At 40.3% G+C, this 12,808-nt stretch overlaps 1 protein-coding gene across 1 annotated transcript in view; it reads right to left on the bottom strand.

Moving 5' to 3' along the window:
- The window catches only part of LOC146466535 (dynein axonemal heavy chain 8-like), a 109,027-nt gene that overhangs the window by 8,449 nt on the left and 87,770 nt on the right, over nt 1-12,808 (bottom strand). Inside the window, exons 71-85 of the mRNA XM_085127027.1 lie at nt 12,318-12,426; nt 11,740-11,919; nt 10,079-10,234; nt 9,670-9,707; nt 9,294-9,465; nt 8,163-8,308; nt 7,488-7,673; nt 6,645-6,756; nt 5,709-5,885; nt 4,991-5,127; nt 3,663-3,761; nt 2,933-3,068; nt 2,078-2,164; nt 1,414-1,599; nt 351-548 (exon numbers count right to left, since the gene is read on the bottom strand). Of these exons, the coding sequence (XP_084983153.1) occupies nt 351-548; nt 1,414-1,599; nt 2,078-2,164; nt 2,933-3,068; nt 3,663-3,761; nt 4,991-5,127; nt 5,709-5,885; nt 6,645-6,756; nt 7,488-7,673; nt 8,163-8,308; nt 9,294-9,465; nt 9,670-9,707; nt 10,079-10,234; nt 11,740-11,919; nt 12,318-12,426 (2,119 nt within the window). The remainder of the gene's footprint in view (nt 1-350; nt 549-1,413; nt 1,600-2,077; nt 2,165-2,932; nt 3,069-3,662; nt 3,762-4,990; nt 5,128-5,708; nt 5,886-6,644; nt 6,757-7,487; nt 7,674-8,162; nt 8,309-9,293; nt 9,466-9,669; nt 9,708-10,078; nt 10,235-11,739; nt 11,920-12,317; nt 12,427-12,808) is intronic.

Below are 12,808 nucleotides of genomic sequence, written 5' to 3'. Positions count from 1 at the left end.
ATGGCTGATTTGGTGCTGGCGCCTTTGCGTGTCTCTAACACTTAATTTGTCCCAGAAAAAAGAAACGGGATGAGCACGCATCCTCTAAGAACACTTCTTTTAGTTTTTTTTTTTTTTTTTTTTTTTTACACAAGCGATGGTAATGATTTTGTCACTCCTTTGTAGAGAAAAAACCATACTCGACCATAATGTTTCTGAAGAGCTGTTTGCTATAACGAAGTACTCCCCTGGAGTTTGAAAGACCCGTTAAATCCTGAACTCTCACTAAATTCTCTGGGACTTTCAATCTTACATTAAGAAGTCTGAGTGTGAGGGGAAAATTTGAGAGCAAAGCTCGTACATCCACTTACCCAAAGCTCCGCAGTTCCCATATTTCTGAGGTCCAGTCCCTTGTTCCAGCCAGTAAGCCCATACCTTGTCCGTAGCCTGACCAGGCTGTGTAACATACACAGGTTATGAAGCAGGGCAGGCCACTCCTGGCGTGAACTGACGCGTAAAAGATCACTATCCACCCATTGAAGGGACCGCTGTAAGCTGTCTTTTGTGTTCTAAACAGCACAACAAGGAAATATGGCATTTAAAGCCAGGCGAAATGAAGAAGGCTAAAGAGGAAGTCGATGACCGCGTAAGAGAATTCAGTATAGGCCAAGGGAGTACAAACGCATTAACAGTGATTCAGAATTAGTGGAAATGCATGGGTTTAAGGTCGAACGAGAGCGACAATTTGACCTTCCATCGATCTCAATGAAAATTTGAAAACAATTCAAACTCCTTGAAAGTGGACGAAAACCGCCAAAGGGTTCATCAATATCAAGTGTTTAAATCCAGGGAGAGCACATGAGATTCTGCAAAAAAGCGCGGGAGTCTCACGATATGGTCACTGAAATATCGTTTTGACTGCTTATTGCTACTCTATCACCTGATGAGGCTCAGTGATCACGCTCCAATATTTACATCACGAAGGTCGACTGAAACTGGCGTCTTCCGATCCTCGCTGTTCATGAGTGTTTTAGGCCAGAACGTCCACCGATTTGTCATGAAACTATGAGAAGACTTAACATGTTTGAGAACCGAGAGTCAATGAGACTGCAAAAGTTATAGCCGAAACGAATACGAGAGTTTAAGCCTTCGACCCCGTTAGGAACTTATACTTGAGTTCACGCCTACTAGTAAGTCAAGGGTAAGTTCTTTTGGACTGTTCCGGAATAGGGATAGAGAGAATAGCCGGTATTCATGTTCTTTTGAGTCGACATATTTCCCTTTCACAACAAACGGAATATTACTTTCCTTTATTCTACTTCGCAAAATACATCCGACAGAACTTGACGGTTCTCTCGGAATAGGCAAAGTACTTTTTTTTCGAATGTATTCAGCATAAAATCGTTGTCATCCGTTTTGTACTCCGCTATGTACCTTAGGTGAATCAGCTACAATTTTAACAGCAGACTGTAGAAGTGATGAGGGAATATCTGGATGTGGCTGGACAGAAACCCAAAGCCTAAATTCACTGTCTACTGTCTTTGTCTCGTGCATGAACGAATCAAGAGCTGCCAGCAGACGAGGAGAGTTATGGGCGTTGTGAAGAAGAACCCAGTGACCCTAAAAAAGAAAGAAAACCAACATGATTTCTCCGCCGCCAAGTAATGGGTTAAACACAGGATTAAAATCTACAAGAGCACAGCAAGAAACCAATGAGTGATGCTGGATCTCTTGTAGACCTGGGTCAGTAAATTATTTCAATGAAAACTACAGACGGCAGACTATCTCTTGCAAAGCACACAGTTGGCAAACTTCCAACAAATGTCCCGACGCAGTCACGTTTTAAAAATAAAGGAGTCGAACCTAAGACCTTCCGATTACTGGTTCGGATGCTCTACCACTGAGCCACAGACTTATGGGAGCTAAGGCCATTAAACCTAGTAAGGATTTTTTCTCTTTCCAAGTATGCCTGTGTCACTGAATGTAAATCTTACCTGTGCTACTCGTAGCGCGTCAATTTTGCTTATTTATTACCAGCCCGCACTTTTTGGCTCTCAAAAACCCGAGCAAACGCATTAAAAGCAAACGCCATACGTACCTGTACCATAGCTCTGTGTATCATCTTTCTCGCTACACGTTCCTCGCCGATGCCAATATTTGCCAGAGCAAGAACATGCAGCTCCACCTGAAGACAAACAAGAGCAACAAATCAGCAAATCAAGAATGCCAGACTTTGGAAAGTAAATAGCGTCCCGTTTATCGAAATTTTGGACCAGTAAAATTACTCAAATGGTTTGCGGGGGTTCACGGTAGCAAGTCTCGAAGAACACATTAACCTTCCGATATTCGCAGGCTGATCAATTCGAACCTTCAACATTCCCTCCCCCGGGCATTTGTACCGTAACTGGGGGGTGTGGGGGTGGAATTTGAACTGTTTTTTTTTTCTTTCTTTTGGTCTTTAGCGGGATTCGCGCGCAGTTTTTTTTTCCGGGTTTTTCCTAGTTAAGAATTTTTCAATGACAGAAATTCACCTTTGCGATTGAATGGCTCACTCAACATGGCTTCAAAATAGTTTTTGAAGGCGTCATTAATAGTATATCACCGTTTGCAAAGCATGAAACGTGGTTGATTGAAGCCGAAAATTTGCCCTCGAGAAGAGGCCTTGGAGCACTTAATGGTAGGGCATTTAAACGTATTTTTGGTCGCGGAAGGCGCAAACTTGGACAACCTAATCTTCACAAGTTCATCGAATTGATCGGCGCATAGCTCAGTGCTGGAGCATCCTACCAGCGCGCTGATCAGTATTGTTGTTGCTTCTCATTGGTTGAGTAAGTGGCGCGAATTTTGCCAACCAATCACAGAGCGTAGTAAAGCAAACGCGAAAATACTTGCGACACTAAATTGAATACCACTCTAACGGTAGTAAAAAATAATAAAGAGATTGTTTTCAAACCTGCTTCTTTTGCGCTCCTTCAATGACCAGTTTTTCCACCATGTTAGCTTCTTGGCTGTACAGCAGCACAATTGGTGTACGGCTTTCACTCTGACGGAAGGCAAATGGAAGATCCAGAGGCATTTCAGAAGTGTATCTGAAAGATAGGGCATGGGAAAAGACGATAAGAGGAAACCTATAATAACAACAATAGTATTTAATGAGGGAATCCAACTCTCCAAGTCGGTTTTCAGTGGAGCCCTCCTAATTAAATTTATAACCTACTTGAATACAAGATGAATGAAAATGAATAAAAAGTAAAATATGTTCCTGATATTAAAGAGTCACATTCTTCGAGTAGAAAAATACGAAATGTTTAGAACACAAGCAGCCGTGTTTTATCGGGATTTAAAACCACGAGGCGCAGCCGCGAGGTTTTAGACCCGATAAAACACGTGCTGCGAGTTTTTTGAACGGCTTCAAAAACATTCCTGGAAAAGCGTCTGTCAAGAGAGTTCATAACAATGATGCTTTTGTGAACGTTGGAAATTAGCATCCGAGAAAAACAATAAACACCGCATACTAATAAGGAGGAGGTTTTATCGGGTTTTAAAACCACTGCACGTGATGTTTTATCGACCATTTGATAGATCAATGGGCTCATGAATTATTAATGAGTTTTTGAATCATTCGTTAACCTATTCGAACAAGGACAGTTGCCATGATGGTGAATGAATTTTTAAGTTCTTACTTTTTTCCCAGAACAGATGTAACAAAACAGATGGCGGCTTGCATCAGACGATCTCCGCGAATGGAACGAATCACCATGAATCGCTGAATCAGCGAAAATCTGAAACAAACCATTCACACAATGGTTAGGATGAATTCTTATACGATGCGTTTTGTTACTGGGTTTATTCTGGAATGAGAACACCCAGGACAAAATGAAGACTTGAAATATTGTAAAGCCCCTTCTTCGTGTTTGCCCCTGACTACTTACTGGATCTGTAGCATGTTTTTTCTCGGGTAGGGTATATTAACCCATCTATCATGGTCATTAAGCCAATCAAAATTCTGGAATTGCATTACCCAATAATCCAGTTTTAATAATAACATATAGAGAGCTGCTTGGTGAGAACTCATTGCCAAACCCGCAAAAGTTGCTGCCGCACAGAACTTTAATGCTCCGCTTGATCGTGTGGTAGGAGTTAAGCAGCATGGTCAGAAGAAAAACCTCACAGTCTCCTCAGTTTTAATAGAACGAGAAAGGAAGAAGCATTTTAAAATAAAAATTACCGAAAAGACACTACGTTTCGAAGACATCCTGGCTTCATTTTCGAGTGAAAAAAACGGCCAACGTTCAAGTTGAGTTATGCAATTCGAAGCGTCAAAACTTCGATTCGAATTGTATAAATTAACTCCACTTGAACATTGACGTTTTTTTGTACTCGAAAATGAAGACAGGATGTCTTCGAAACGCAGTCTCTTTTCGCTAATTTTTATTTAAAATTGTTTCTCTAGGAGGCCTCTTAGGAGGCGGCGTGGTCCAGCGGTTTAGGGCGCCAGACTTGAAATCCGGAGGTCCCGTGTTCAAGGCTCATCCTTGGCCACGCTTGCGTATAGCCTGCTGGTTTGCCTCCTGCCAGTTGGGATTTTTAACCTGTTATGTTTAATTTGATTATTTGTTTCCCTTATTTTCCGAGTGGAATGCCTGTAAACTACAATAGCTTTGGGTAGCTTAGTACATTTCCACTATAAAAATACTTTATTTTATGTTTTATCCTTACTTATTAGAAGAATCATTGAGAACAAAAAAAAAAGGGAGACATATAAAAAAACTCACCGTCGTGTGCTCACTTTCGCTACAAAAACCTTGAATTTGGTCATTTCACGTTCTTGTTTGCAGAAGACGGCAAAGAAATGTGCCAAAATTTACCACGCAAGAGCAGAGAGATTGTTTTTGCTAATTAAGCCTTTTGTTTTGCGGCGTTGTCGTCGCCGTCGCCGTTGTCGTTGCTCAAGTTCCCTATCATTTTTAAAACATCAATCTAGGCCGGGTGACTAGTAACTTAAACATACTTGTCGTCCAAGCCGTCTGGAAGAGCAACCATTTCCGGTTTATCATGTTCAGTGATTTGTCTCCACTGTGTTTCACGTCCGTCTTTAGGCATCTTATCAAACGCGTCCTGGAACCACTCGAAATGACTCGCCAACAACTACAGACAAACAAATGTAATATTTAACATTTGTCCTTTAAATACCAAGCTGCAAAGCCGAGAGAAATATTAATTCTAGATGTCACTTTCCAAAATGATGAAAAACAAACATGAAGAAAAATTATCCCTTTAATGTTCTGCTCAACGGTAGACTGCTTAAAGGTCCTAGATCGAGACCGAGATCGTATGCTTCTATAGAACTGCCGCCATCTTGCATTGTAATGACGAGTGCAACCTGGGGAGAGCGCCAAGCCTGCCGAGGCTGCCGAGAGTATTTTTCTCGCGGACCCTTGTCCCCCACATGCACTATACAACCTAACGAGGGGTTCCAAAAGTTGAGGTTGGGGGGTGGGGTGGGTGGTAAATCAACTCTCATATAAGAGGAGGGGGGGGGGATTTTATGTCTTGAATGCGCAGATCTTTCCAATATCTTTTGGTTGTGCAAATGTCACAAAAATTGACCAAGTACTGAGCTCTTAATCGCATCTTGTGTCATTTGGCACTCTTGGATATTCAAGGGTTGTGACCACAAGAGAGACAAAGTGGAATAAATTTCTTCTCTGAAGTCAGACAACACCAACCTGTAAATTAGAGTACTGCTCGTCCAACAGCCAATCAAATGGCTTTTTAGCGAGAGTGCGTGATGGAGCCTCTGATACTACACTTGGCTGAAGAGCAGTCTTTACAGCAGCACCGAATGAAGGATGAATCAAGAACTCACGGTCACCAGGCTCCACACGGCCACTTGAGTCTTCCACCTTAAACAATACACTCATTCAGCTTCATACATTCAACTGGATAGCTCATGTTTTTCCATAAAGATCATATGTCCAGCATGAGCATTATTATGTATTAATCATTCGTGTGCTTTTGGCTACGGTGTGATGTACGACGTTTGTTTTGGGGTTTGCAAGATTTTTAGCGAGCTCCATCAAATCATCAATGTGTACTAACGGTAGTTTCTGTACTAATGCAACGGAAGTGCGGCCTAGACAGTTTATTTTCGGTAAAAACACCGTTCCGCCATCCCGGCACTAAATCACTGAAAGACACGGTGAGAGCCGTGTAAGTATCTCTTACATTGAGAAGTTTTCCTAAAGGAAGAAAATTAAGTTGGGCTCCAATGTTACGAGATTACTAAAACAGCAACAACAACAACAACAACAACAACAAAAAACAAACAAACTTAAAACAAAAGACAAAAAAAACAAGCAAACTCTAATTCCCAGTTTCAGTCAGGCTTGTTAAATTTATACCATTTGATTAAAACCAGGTTAAATTAAGCTTTGTAAAAATAATTACGAGCAAAGGTCTGGTAATACATAAGCAAGTAAAAATCAACGATATAATCGAACGGCGTTTCGGAGTCGTCGTTCGATTTTATCATTGCTTTTTACTTGCTTATGAATATTCTCGATACCGAAATATCCCTTTTTACGGGACAAACGAATTCTAGCTGACACGTGCTAACTGTGATGCGTCTTCTTTACACGTATACCCTGATGAAGAGCACTTACCTCCAGAGAACAAAGCAGAGCAAACAGAAGTCTGTCTCGTTCAAATAAGGCTCGTGCTGATGTGTAGAAAGAGCTTTGTGTCAGCCTTTCCACCACCGCCTTGACAGCAGTTCTGAGAGAGAAAAAGAAGCAGTGTAAAGGACAATTATCAGCTTCAAAGTAACAGCACGTGGCTATAAAAATTCTGTTTGTTTGTTTGTCGTGATTAAACAGGAAACTTTAAATCATAATTTCTAAAAAACACCTTTTGTCTCGTAATTCTGTTGCAACACAAGTTACACGAAAAATTGCCTTGTGTCAGATGTTCTAAACTGAACATGTCTAGCCTCGTTTTTGGTTCTGAAAAGCGTTGAACAAATTCCATCCCAATTCACGTTAACACTGACTGAAACTGTAACTAAGCACACAACTATGAAACAGGCTATTGAGTCGCAAAGTTGCAACAAAATTACGAGTCAAGATGCAAGAAAAATTACCTAAATTTAGCCTTATGACTGGGTGGCAACACGAGCCACACGATTGTTTGTATATCTGGCTTTATTTACACGTAATTTCCTCCCAATATTTGCCACAATCAATAAATGTGACATTCTTACAATTTTCTTGTGTTTTTCGTTCGCCATTTTAAACTAAAGATCCCATAATTTATGATAAAGTCAGGGATCAAAGACTGCCGACTGCCCGCATAAACAAGAAAGGCCTGTTTGCCAATCAATACAAGAACAGTGGGAGCGGAGTTGTCACAACTGTTACACCTGTAGTTAACTCACGTTATTGACACACCAACAACAACAAAAAATACTCTCAGTAGGCATCATTCAGGTGAACAGAAACGTTGGTTACCTCTCGGAGTGTTTTATAGCAGCATCAAACACCATCAAAAACTGAGCGAGGGAGGTCTGGTAAGAAGTATTTATCTCTGCCATAATCCTCGCAACATCAAACATGACCGCCGCTCGGCGCGCGATTGGTCGATACCCCTCACGTGACTGGAGAATTGAGTTCTCAATGCCCCGAGCACGTGTTTGGCTGATGGATAAGGAAACTTGCAAATTAGTACAATATAAATATGACGTCTATTAACTGCACTGTATAGCATTACGTAAAATAACAAGACTGAGAGCTGTCATAACTTGCAACTTATTTATTTGTTGTTGGTTCTTGTCCCTGCACCGAGGGTTTTTCTCCGGGTACTCCGGTTTTCCTCCCTCCACAAAACAAACAAAGACATTCCTAAATTCCAATTCGACCTGGCAACAGTGCATGAAACGGCCACTCTGTAGAAGTCACTGAAATTACCATTAATTTATTTAATATCTTTTAGCACTGGGAACTCTCTCCAGGCTCTTCCCAATCATTCTGATTCAGTCTCAGTTTCCTCGGTGTGTTCTGAGTTTCTTTCCTACGAGGGAGGGGAGGCTAAAACAGGCCTCTTCTCCATTTCCAAGAACATACAAGAGTGGATTACTTTAGACCTGACACCTAACCTTTCATCTAATATATACATCCAAAACTAACCCTTCAACGATCTCCTCGTGTTGTTTCTTAATTGAGGCCAGTTTCTTGGTGGCTGCCAAGTTGTAGAGCAGACGATGTCCACTTCCTAAGCATTGCAAGATGTTCTCCTCTGCTTCACGTAATCCTTCCATCAGGGTCACCATTTCCTGACACACAAGACGGCAATTAAGAAGCACGCTAGAAAAAACATCTTGCTAATGTTACTCAAGAAAGACTTCTCGTAAGATGAAAAATTAATACTTTTGAGGTTTTTGCAGGTCCACATCACAATATTTTAGGTCCTCCAAAACGAATCTTCACTTTCTAACATCAAGATATTAAATTTTTTTTTACGAATCTTCACTCTCTAATAACATCAAGATATTAAAATTTTTTACAGCACTTGAAAATATTAGCTTTGAGAACATATGATAGTGCCTTATTTGCCTCCTGGCACTGAGAGATTTAAGGTTAAGGAACATATAATAGTTCAAACATTTACCTTCAAAGCGCTGTTCACCAGAAAGGTGGTTCTAACTTTTGAGTTAGAGATGAAAACCTAATGCACGGCCATTCAAATGAAAGCTACTGAGCAGTACTTTCCTTTGGTGCTGTTTATTATGCTGTACAAGGCGGTTCTAACTTTTAAATCTGTAGATGAAATTCTAAACTGCGACCATTCAAATGAAAGCTACTGAGCAGTACTTTCTTGTCGTGCTGTTTATTATGCTGTACAAGGTGGTTGTAACTTTTGAGTCGGTCAATGAAATCCTAAAGAGTGAAAATTCAAATGAAAGCTACTAAGCAGTACTTTCCTGTGGTGCTGTTTATTATGCTGCACAAGGTGGCTCTAACTTTTGCGTCTGTTGATGAAATCGTAAAGTGTGACCATTCAAATGAAAGCTACTGACCAGTACTTTCCTTTGGTACTGTCTTTTATGCTGTGAACAGTGGTTCTAGAATAGATAAATGAACTTGGGCCCGACCATGAAAAGTCTTGAGAAACACTTTCTCATGTCGCCACTTGATTTAAAGAGTTTTCAAAAGGACTTTTTACTTTGTTCAGTTTCGAATTTGCATGCAATAGAGGGGGACGGGGATAAGTATACTGCAGTTGTTTTATCTTTTGTCGTTGATCTTTTCTTCACTTACATCCACCACTTGTGTCCTGGTATCTTGCATTCGGGGTTTTTCAAGTCTCAAGAACCGATCCAAGAACATCTCCTCAAGGCCATCACGTGACTGACTGAACTCAACGACATTCACATACGCCGCAATGCTTGATGGGACAGCCTGACAGGAAAACGTTGTAGCCATAACCAACCTAACAACGGAGGTGACAAATGGTTAGGACAAACTAAACAACTATGTTTTAAGGCCTAATTTACACGATGCACTTTGCAGGGGTGATTCTTATGTAATCAATGCGAATGACATTCAAAGTATAAGTTAGACCTAACTTGCCCATTTAAGAAATACACAAATAAAGATATTTTCCAGTTGATTATATTTTTGTTGCTCAACTTACCTAAAGCCGGGTTGACATTCAATTTCGTGTTCACCAACCTACAAAGAAATCAAAGGTAAATAAACTCACTAAAATTTTGAAAAGTATCTTTTGGGGCATGCTCGCTGAACTTTCAGAAAAAATACAAGTCGTACGATCATCCATCACACAAAAAATTTTATCGTTCGCTTTTCTAATTGGACTAGCAATGTTTTTTTCACCAAGGAAAGACCTAAACCGGCCATTACAACAACTTTCCCATCTTCGCACATTCCACTGATATTGTAAAGAGATTCTTGGCTTCCTGTTGTATAATGTATTTCCTTTTTTTTTTCTTTCACGTGTGCAAATGAATAAACGCGCGTATAATCTTGTGTTAATTTTTGGTATCTGAAGTTCTCTGCACTGGTATACTTGTTTAGGAACTCACCATGAGTTTGAAAGGCGTACTTGAAGTCAGAAACCTGTAGCGACTCCGAAGGATGAAATAAAATCGACTGTCATACTCCAGTTCATTCACATCAACATCTGTCACAACCAGTGTAGTGCCTTCCATTAAACATGTCTCCAGATGGCCGCGGAGCTCCTGTTTGACCAAACAAACAACGAAATCACTGTATTGTCCCGAAAGACCTTGACAAACGTGTGTAATAATAAGTTCGATTGTTTAGTGCATGAAATGTTACTAATTAGAGAATTGACACCATCTCTTAAAGGAGCAGCGTCATCGATTTTTACTGTGCCTTTGAGTAGCAAAAGCCATATTTGTATCGATGGAAATGTTAAAATAGTCGGCTTCAGTATTGTTAACAATTGCCCTATGAGTATACAGAAGCTAGTATTTGTTATCTTTTTCCGCGGATGATTTGGATGGAAATAGATTACAATTTGAAAATACTGGCCAATTTTTTCAAGTTTTTCCTGTGCATTTTCGAAAAATTGCTAAAAATTGTTTCACACTTTGTTCTTTATTGAAAAGCTCTGTCAATATTTTCCTTCCGGTGCTCTGCGAACAATTTCATGTTAGAGAAAAGGTTCTATGCAAATATTTGAGTAGCTTTGGTCAAAATACAGCAAAATCTCCGTGACAGGCCCCCTTTAATGTCCAATCGGACTCAATTCGAGCCAAACTATTTGCGTGACATTACATAATTATTTCTGATTATGTTAATCTTCAGTGAACTATTTCTGACAGTTTATTTTAATCATTTTGAACTTGAAAATGGTGTCAAGACGAGTCTGAAACGTTGTTCGATTTTATCCTTGATATTTACTTGCCAAACCTTTGTGCTTATAAGAATCAATCAATCAATCAATCAATCAATCAATCAATCAATCAATCAATCAATCAATCAATTTCCAACTCACTTGTGCAACCGCATTTTGAATAAAAAAGTTACAAAGTCGTGCTGCTAGTGTTGTGACCTGTTCCACCTAGTATTGATTGTCCCTTCTAAGTGCTTATCCGAAGAAAACCTGAATCTCCCGGCAGATACAAAAAGTTAGTATGGTCTACAAATCTCGGTCTCACGCCTATATTCGTTCAAAATTGGTCGATCGCAGCACAGCTTCTGACCATTCCCCAACGTTGAGGAGGAAAGATTGCGTGACGAGCCAAAAGAGCGCCTGAGAGGGAGGCCACCCTGCGGCATTTATCTAAAAAACAGCCTTAGCTATAGAGGTGCGATGTTGTGGAACAGCTAACCAATTGAGTTATGGAAATCTGGATCTATCCTTTCTGTCTGCAGCGGTGTCTTCTAATCACCGAATCTAAAACGCCTCTCATGTAAAACAGTTTTATTTTGTTTGTTTGATACTTTGTATTTAGACAGTTCAGATTGGGATAAGTAAAGTTACAATGTCAATGTCAAATACTCCATGCATGCAACCAGCTCTCAAGGTTTCGCCCCCTCCCTCCCTTCCTCCCTCCCTCCCTCACCCTCCGTGTCCCTTTCTACTGCATCAAGAAATGTAGAAATGTCCAAAACAGGACGCTAGCAACCTGATGAGCTTGGGTTGATTCTCATAGCACTAGCTTACTTATTGGTAATTCATGGTGTTTGTAGCAGTAGGCAGGCGTTGGCAATTTACCTTGTACTTAACAAGTGTGCTTTGACCAAGCATAGTGAGCACCCAAGTGATAGCAATCCTCTGTGGATCACACAGCAAAGCCCACGCGTCTGAAGATTCCTCTTGTGAGAAGATACACATGGTGTCCATGGAGATGGGGTCGGTAGGTAACTGCATTTTCTCCCACGTCTTTAACATAATCTGTTTATAAATAGAAGAGGCCGTGTAAAAAACATGACACGATTTTAATTGTAAGTGCCCTATTAGAAAGATATTCCAATTCGATCTGGATTATTGTCGAGCATTTTATCACGAGCTTCTGGCTCAGGAGATGCGCAAGCACTGCCCGTGTTATTGACATTAAATTTGATTATCATTTTTATTTTCATATATTCAGTTGGTTTTGTTGAGATGTGCTTTTCAAATGGCTTAAAAACCAAAGCGGGCACTCAAATGCTTGGACACTCAATAAATACCCGCTCTTGTGTGCAACAGCATCATTTTACCGTCACTACTTCTTCTACGGAAAATATAGTAATTCCTCGATCTTATTTTGAAGAAAGTGCAGTGAAAGAGAAAGGAAGGGAAACAATACAAACCTTTCCTTTGAGGAATTCTGGAAGCGTTAGGCGATCAAACAGATGCTGATACTGAACTGTCAAAGCGTTGTCTCTGCACACTTGCATGAAAAATTTGCCCATCCGCTTCCTGAACACAAAAATATCAATCAGTGGTTAACCAGTGCTAAAAAGTTATCATCAAGGCCCTCATCACAAACCTTAGAAGTTGCAATCAAACTAAGTGTAGATAGCAACGGCGAAACCGTCGCCATTGCTAAAAGCTTTGGATCCTAATACGCACAGAGACAATGATCTCTTTCTTTATTTGAAAGAATGTGAAAGAACATCAAACACAAAAGAACCAAACAGACATGAAAGCAATGAAGAAAGTGACTTTGTTGTTCAAAACTGCGAGCATCGCGCATTTATTTCATTCAACTGAGTTTCATGCGGGAGGACTTGCACCGTTTGCAACGTCTCACATTATTGGTCGAAAGAACAAAAGAATGAACAACAAAGAAATGGTTATA

Source organism: Pavona decussata, unplaced genomic scaffold (assembly GCF_977016875.1).
Source record: "Pavona decussata unplaced genomic scaffold, jaPavDecu1.1 SCAFFOLD_143, whole genome shotgun sequence".
Taxonomy (NCBI): Eukaryota; Metazoa; Cnidaria; class Anthozoa; order Scleractinia; family Agariciidae; genus Pavona; species Pavona decussata.
This window is presented reverse-complemented; position numbering and strand designations above follow the sequence as displayed.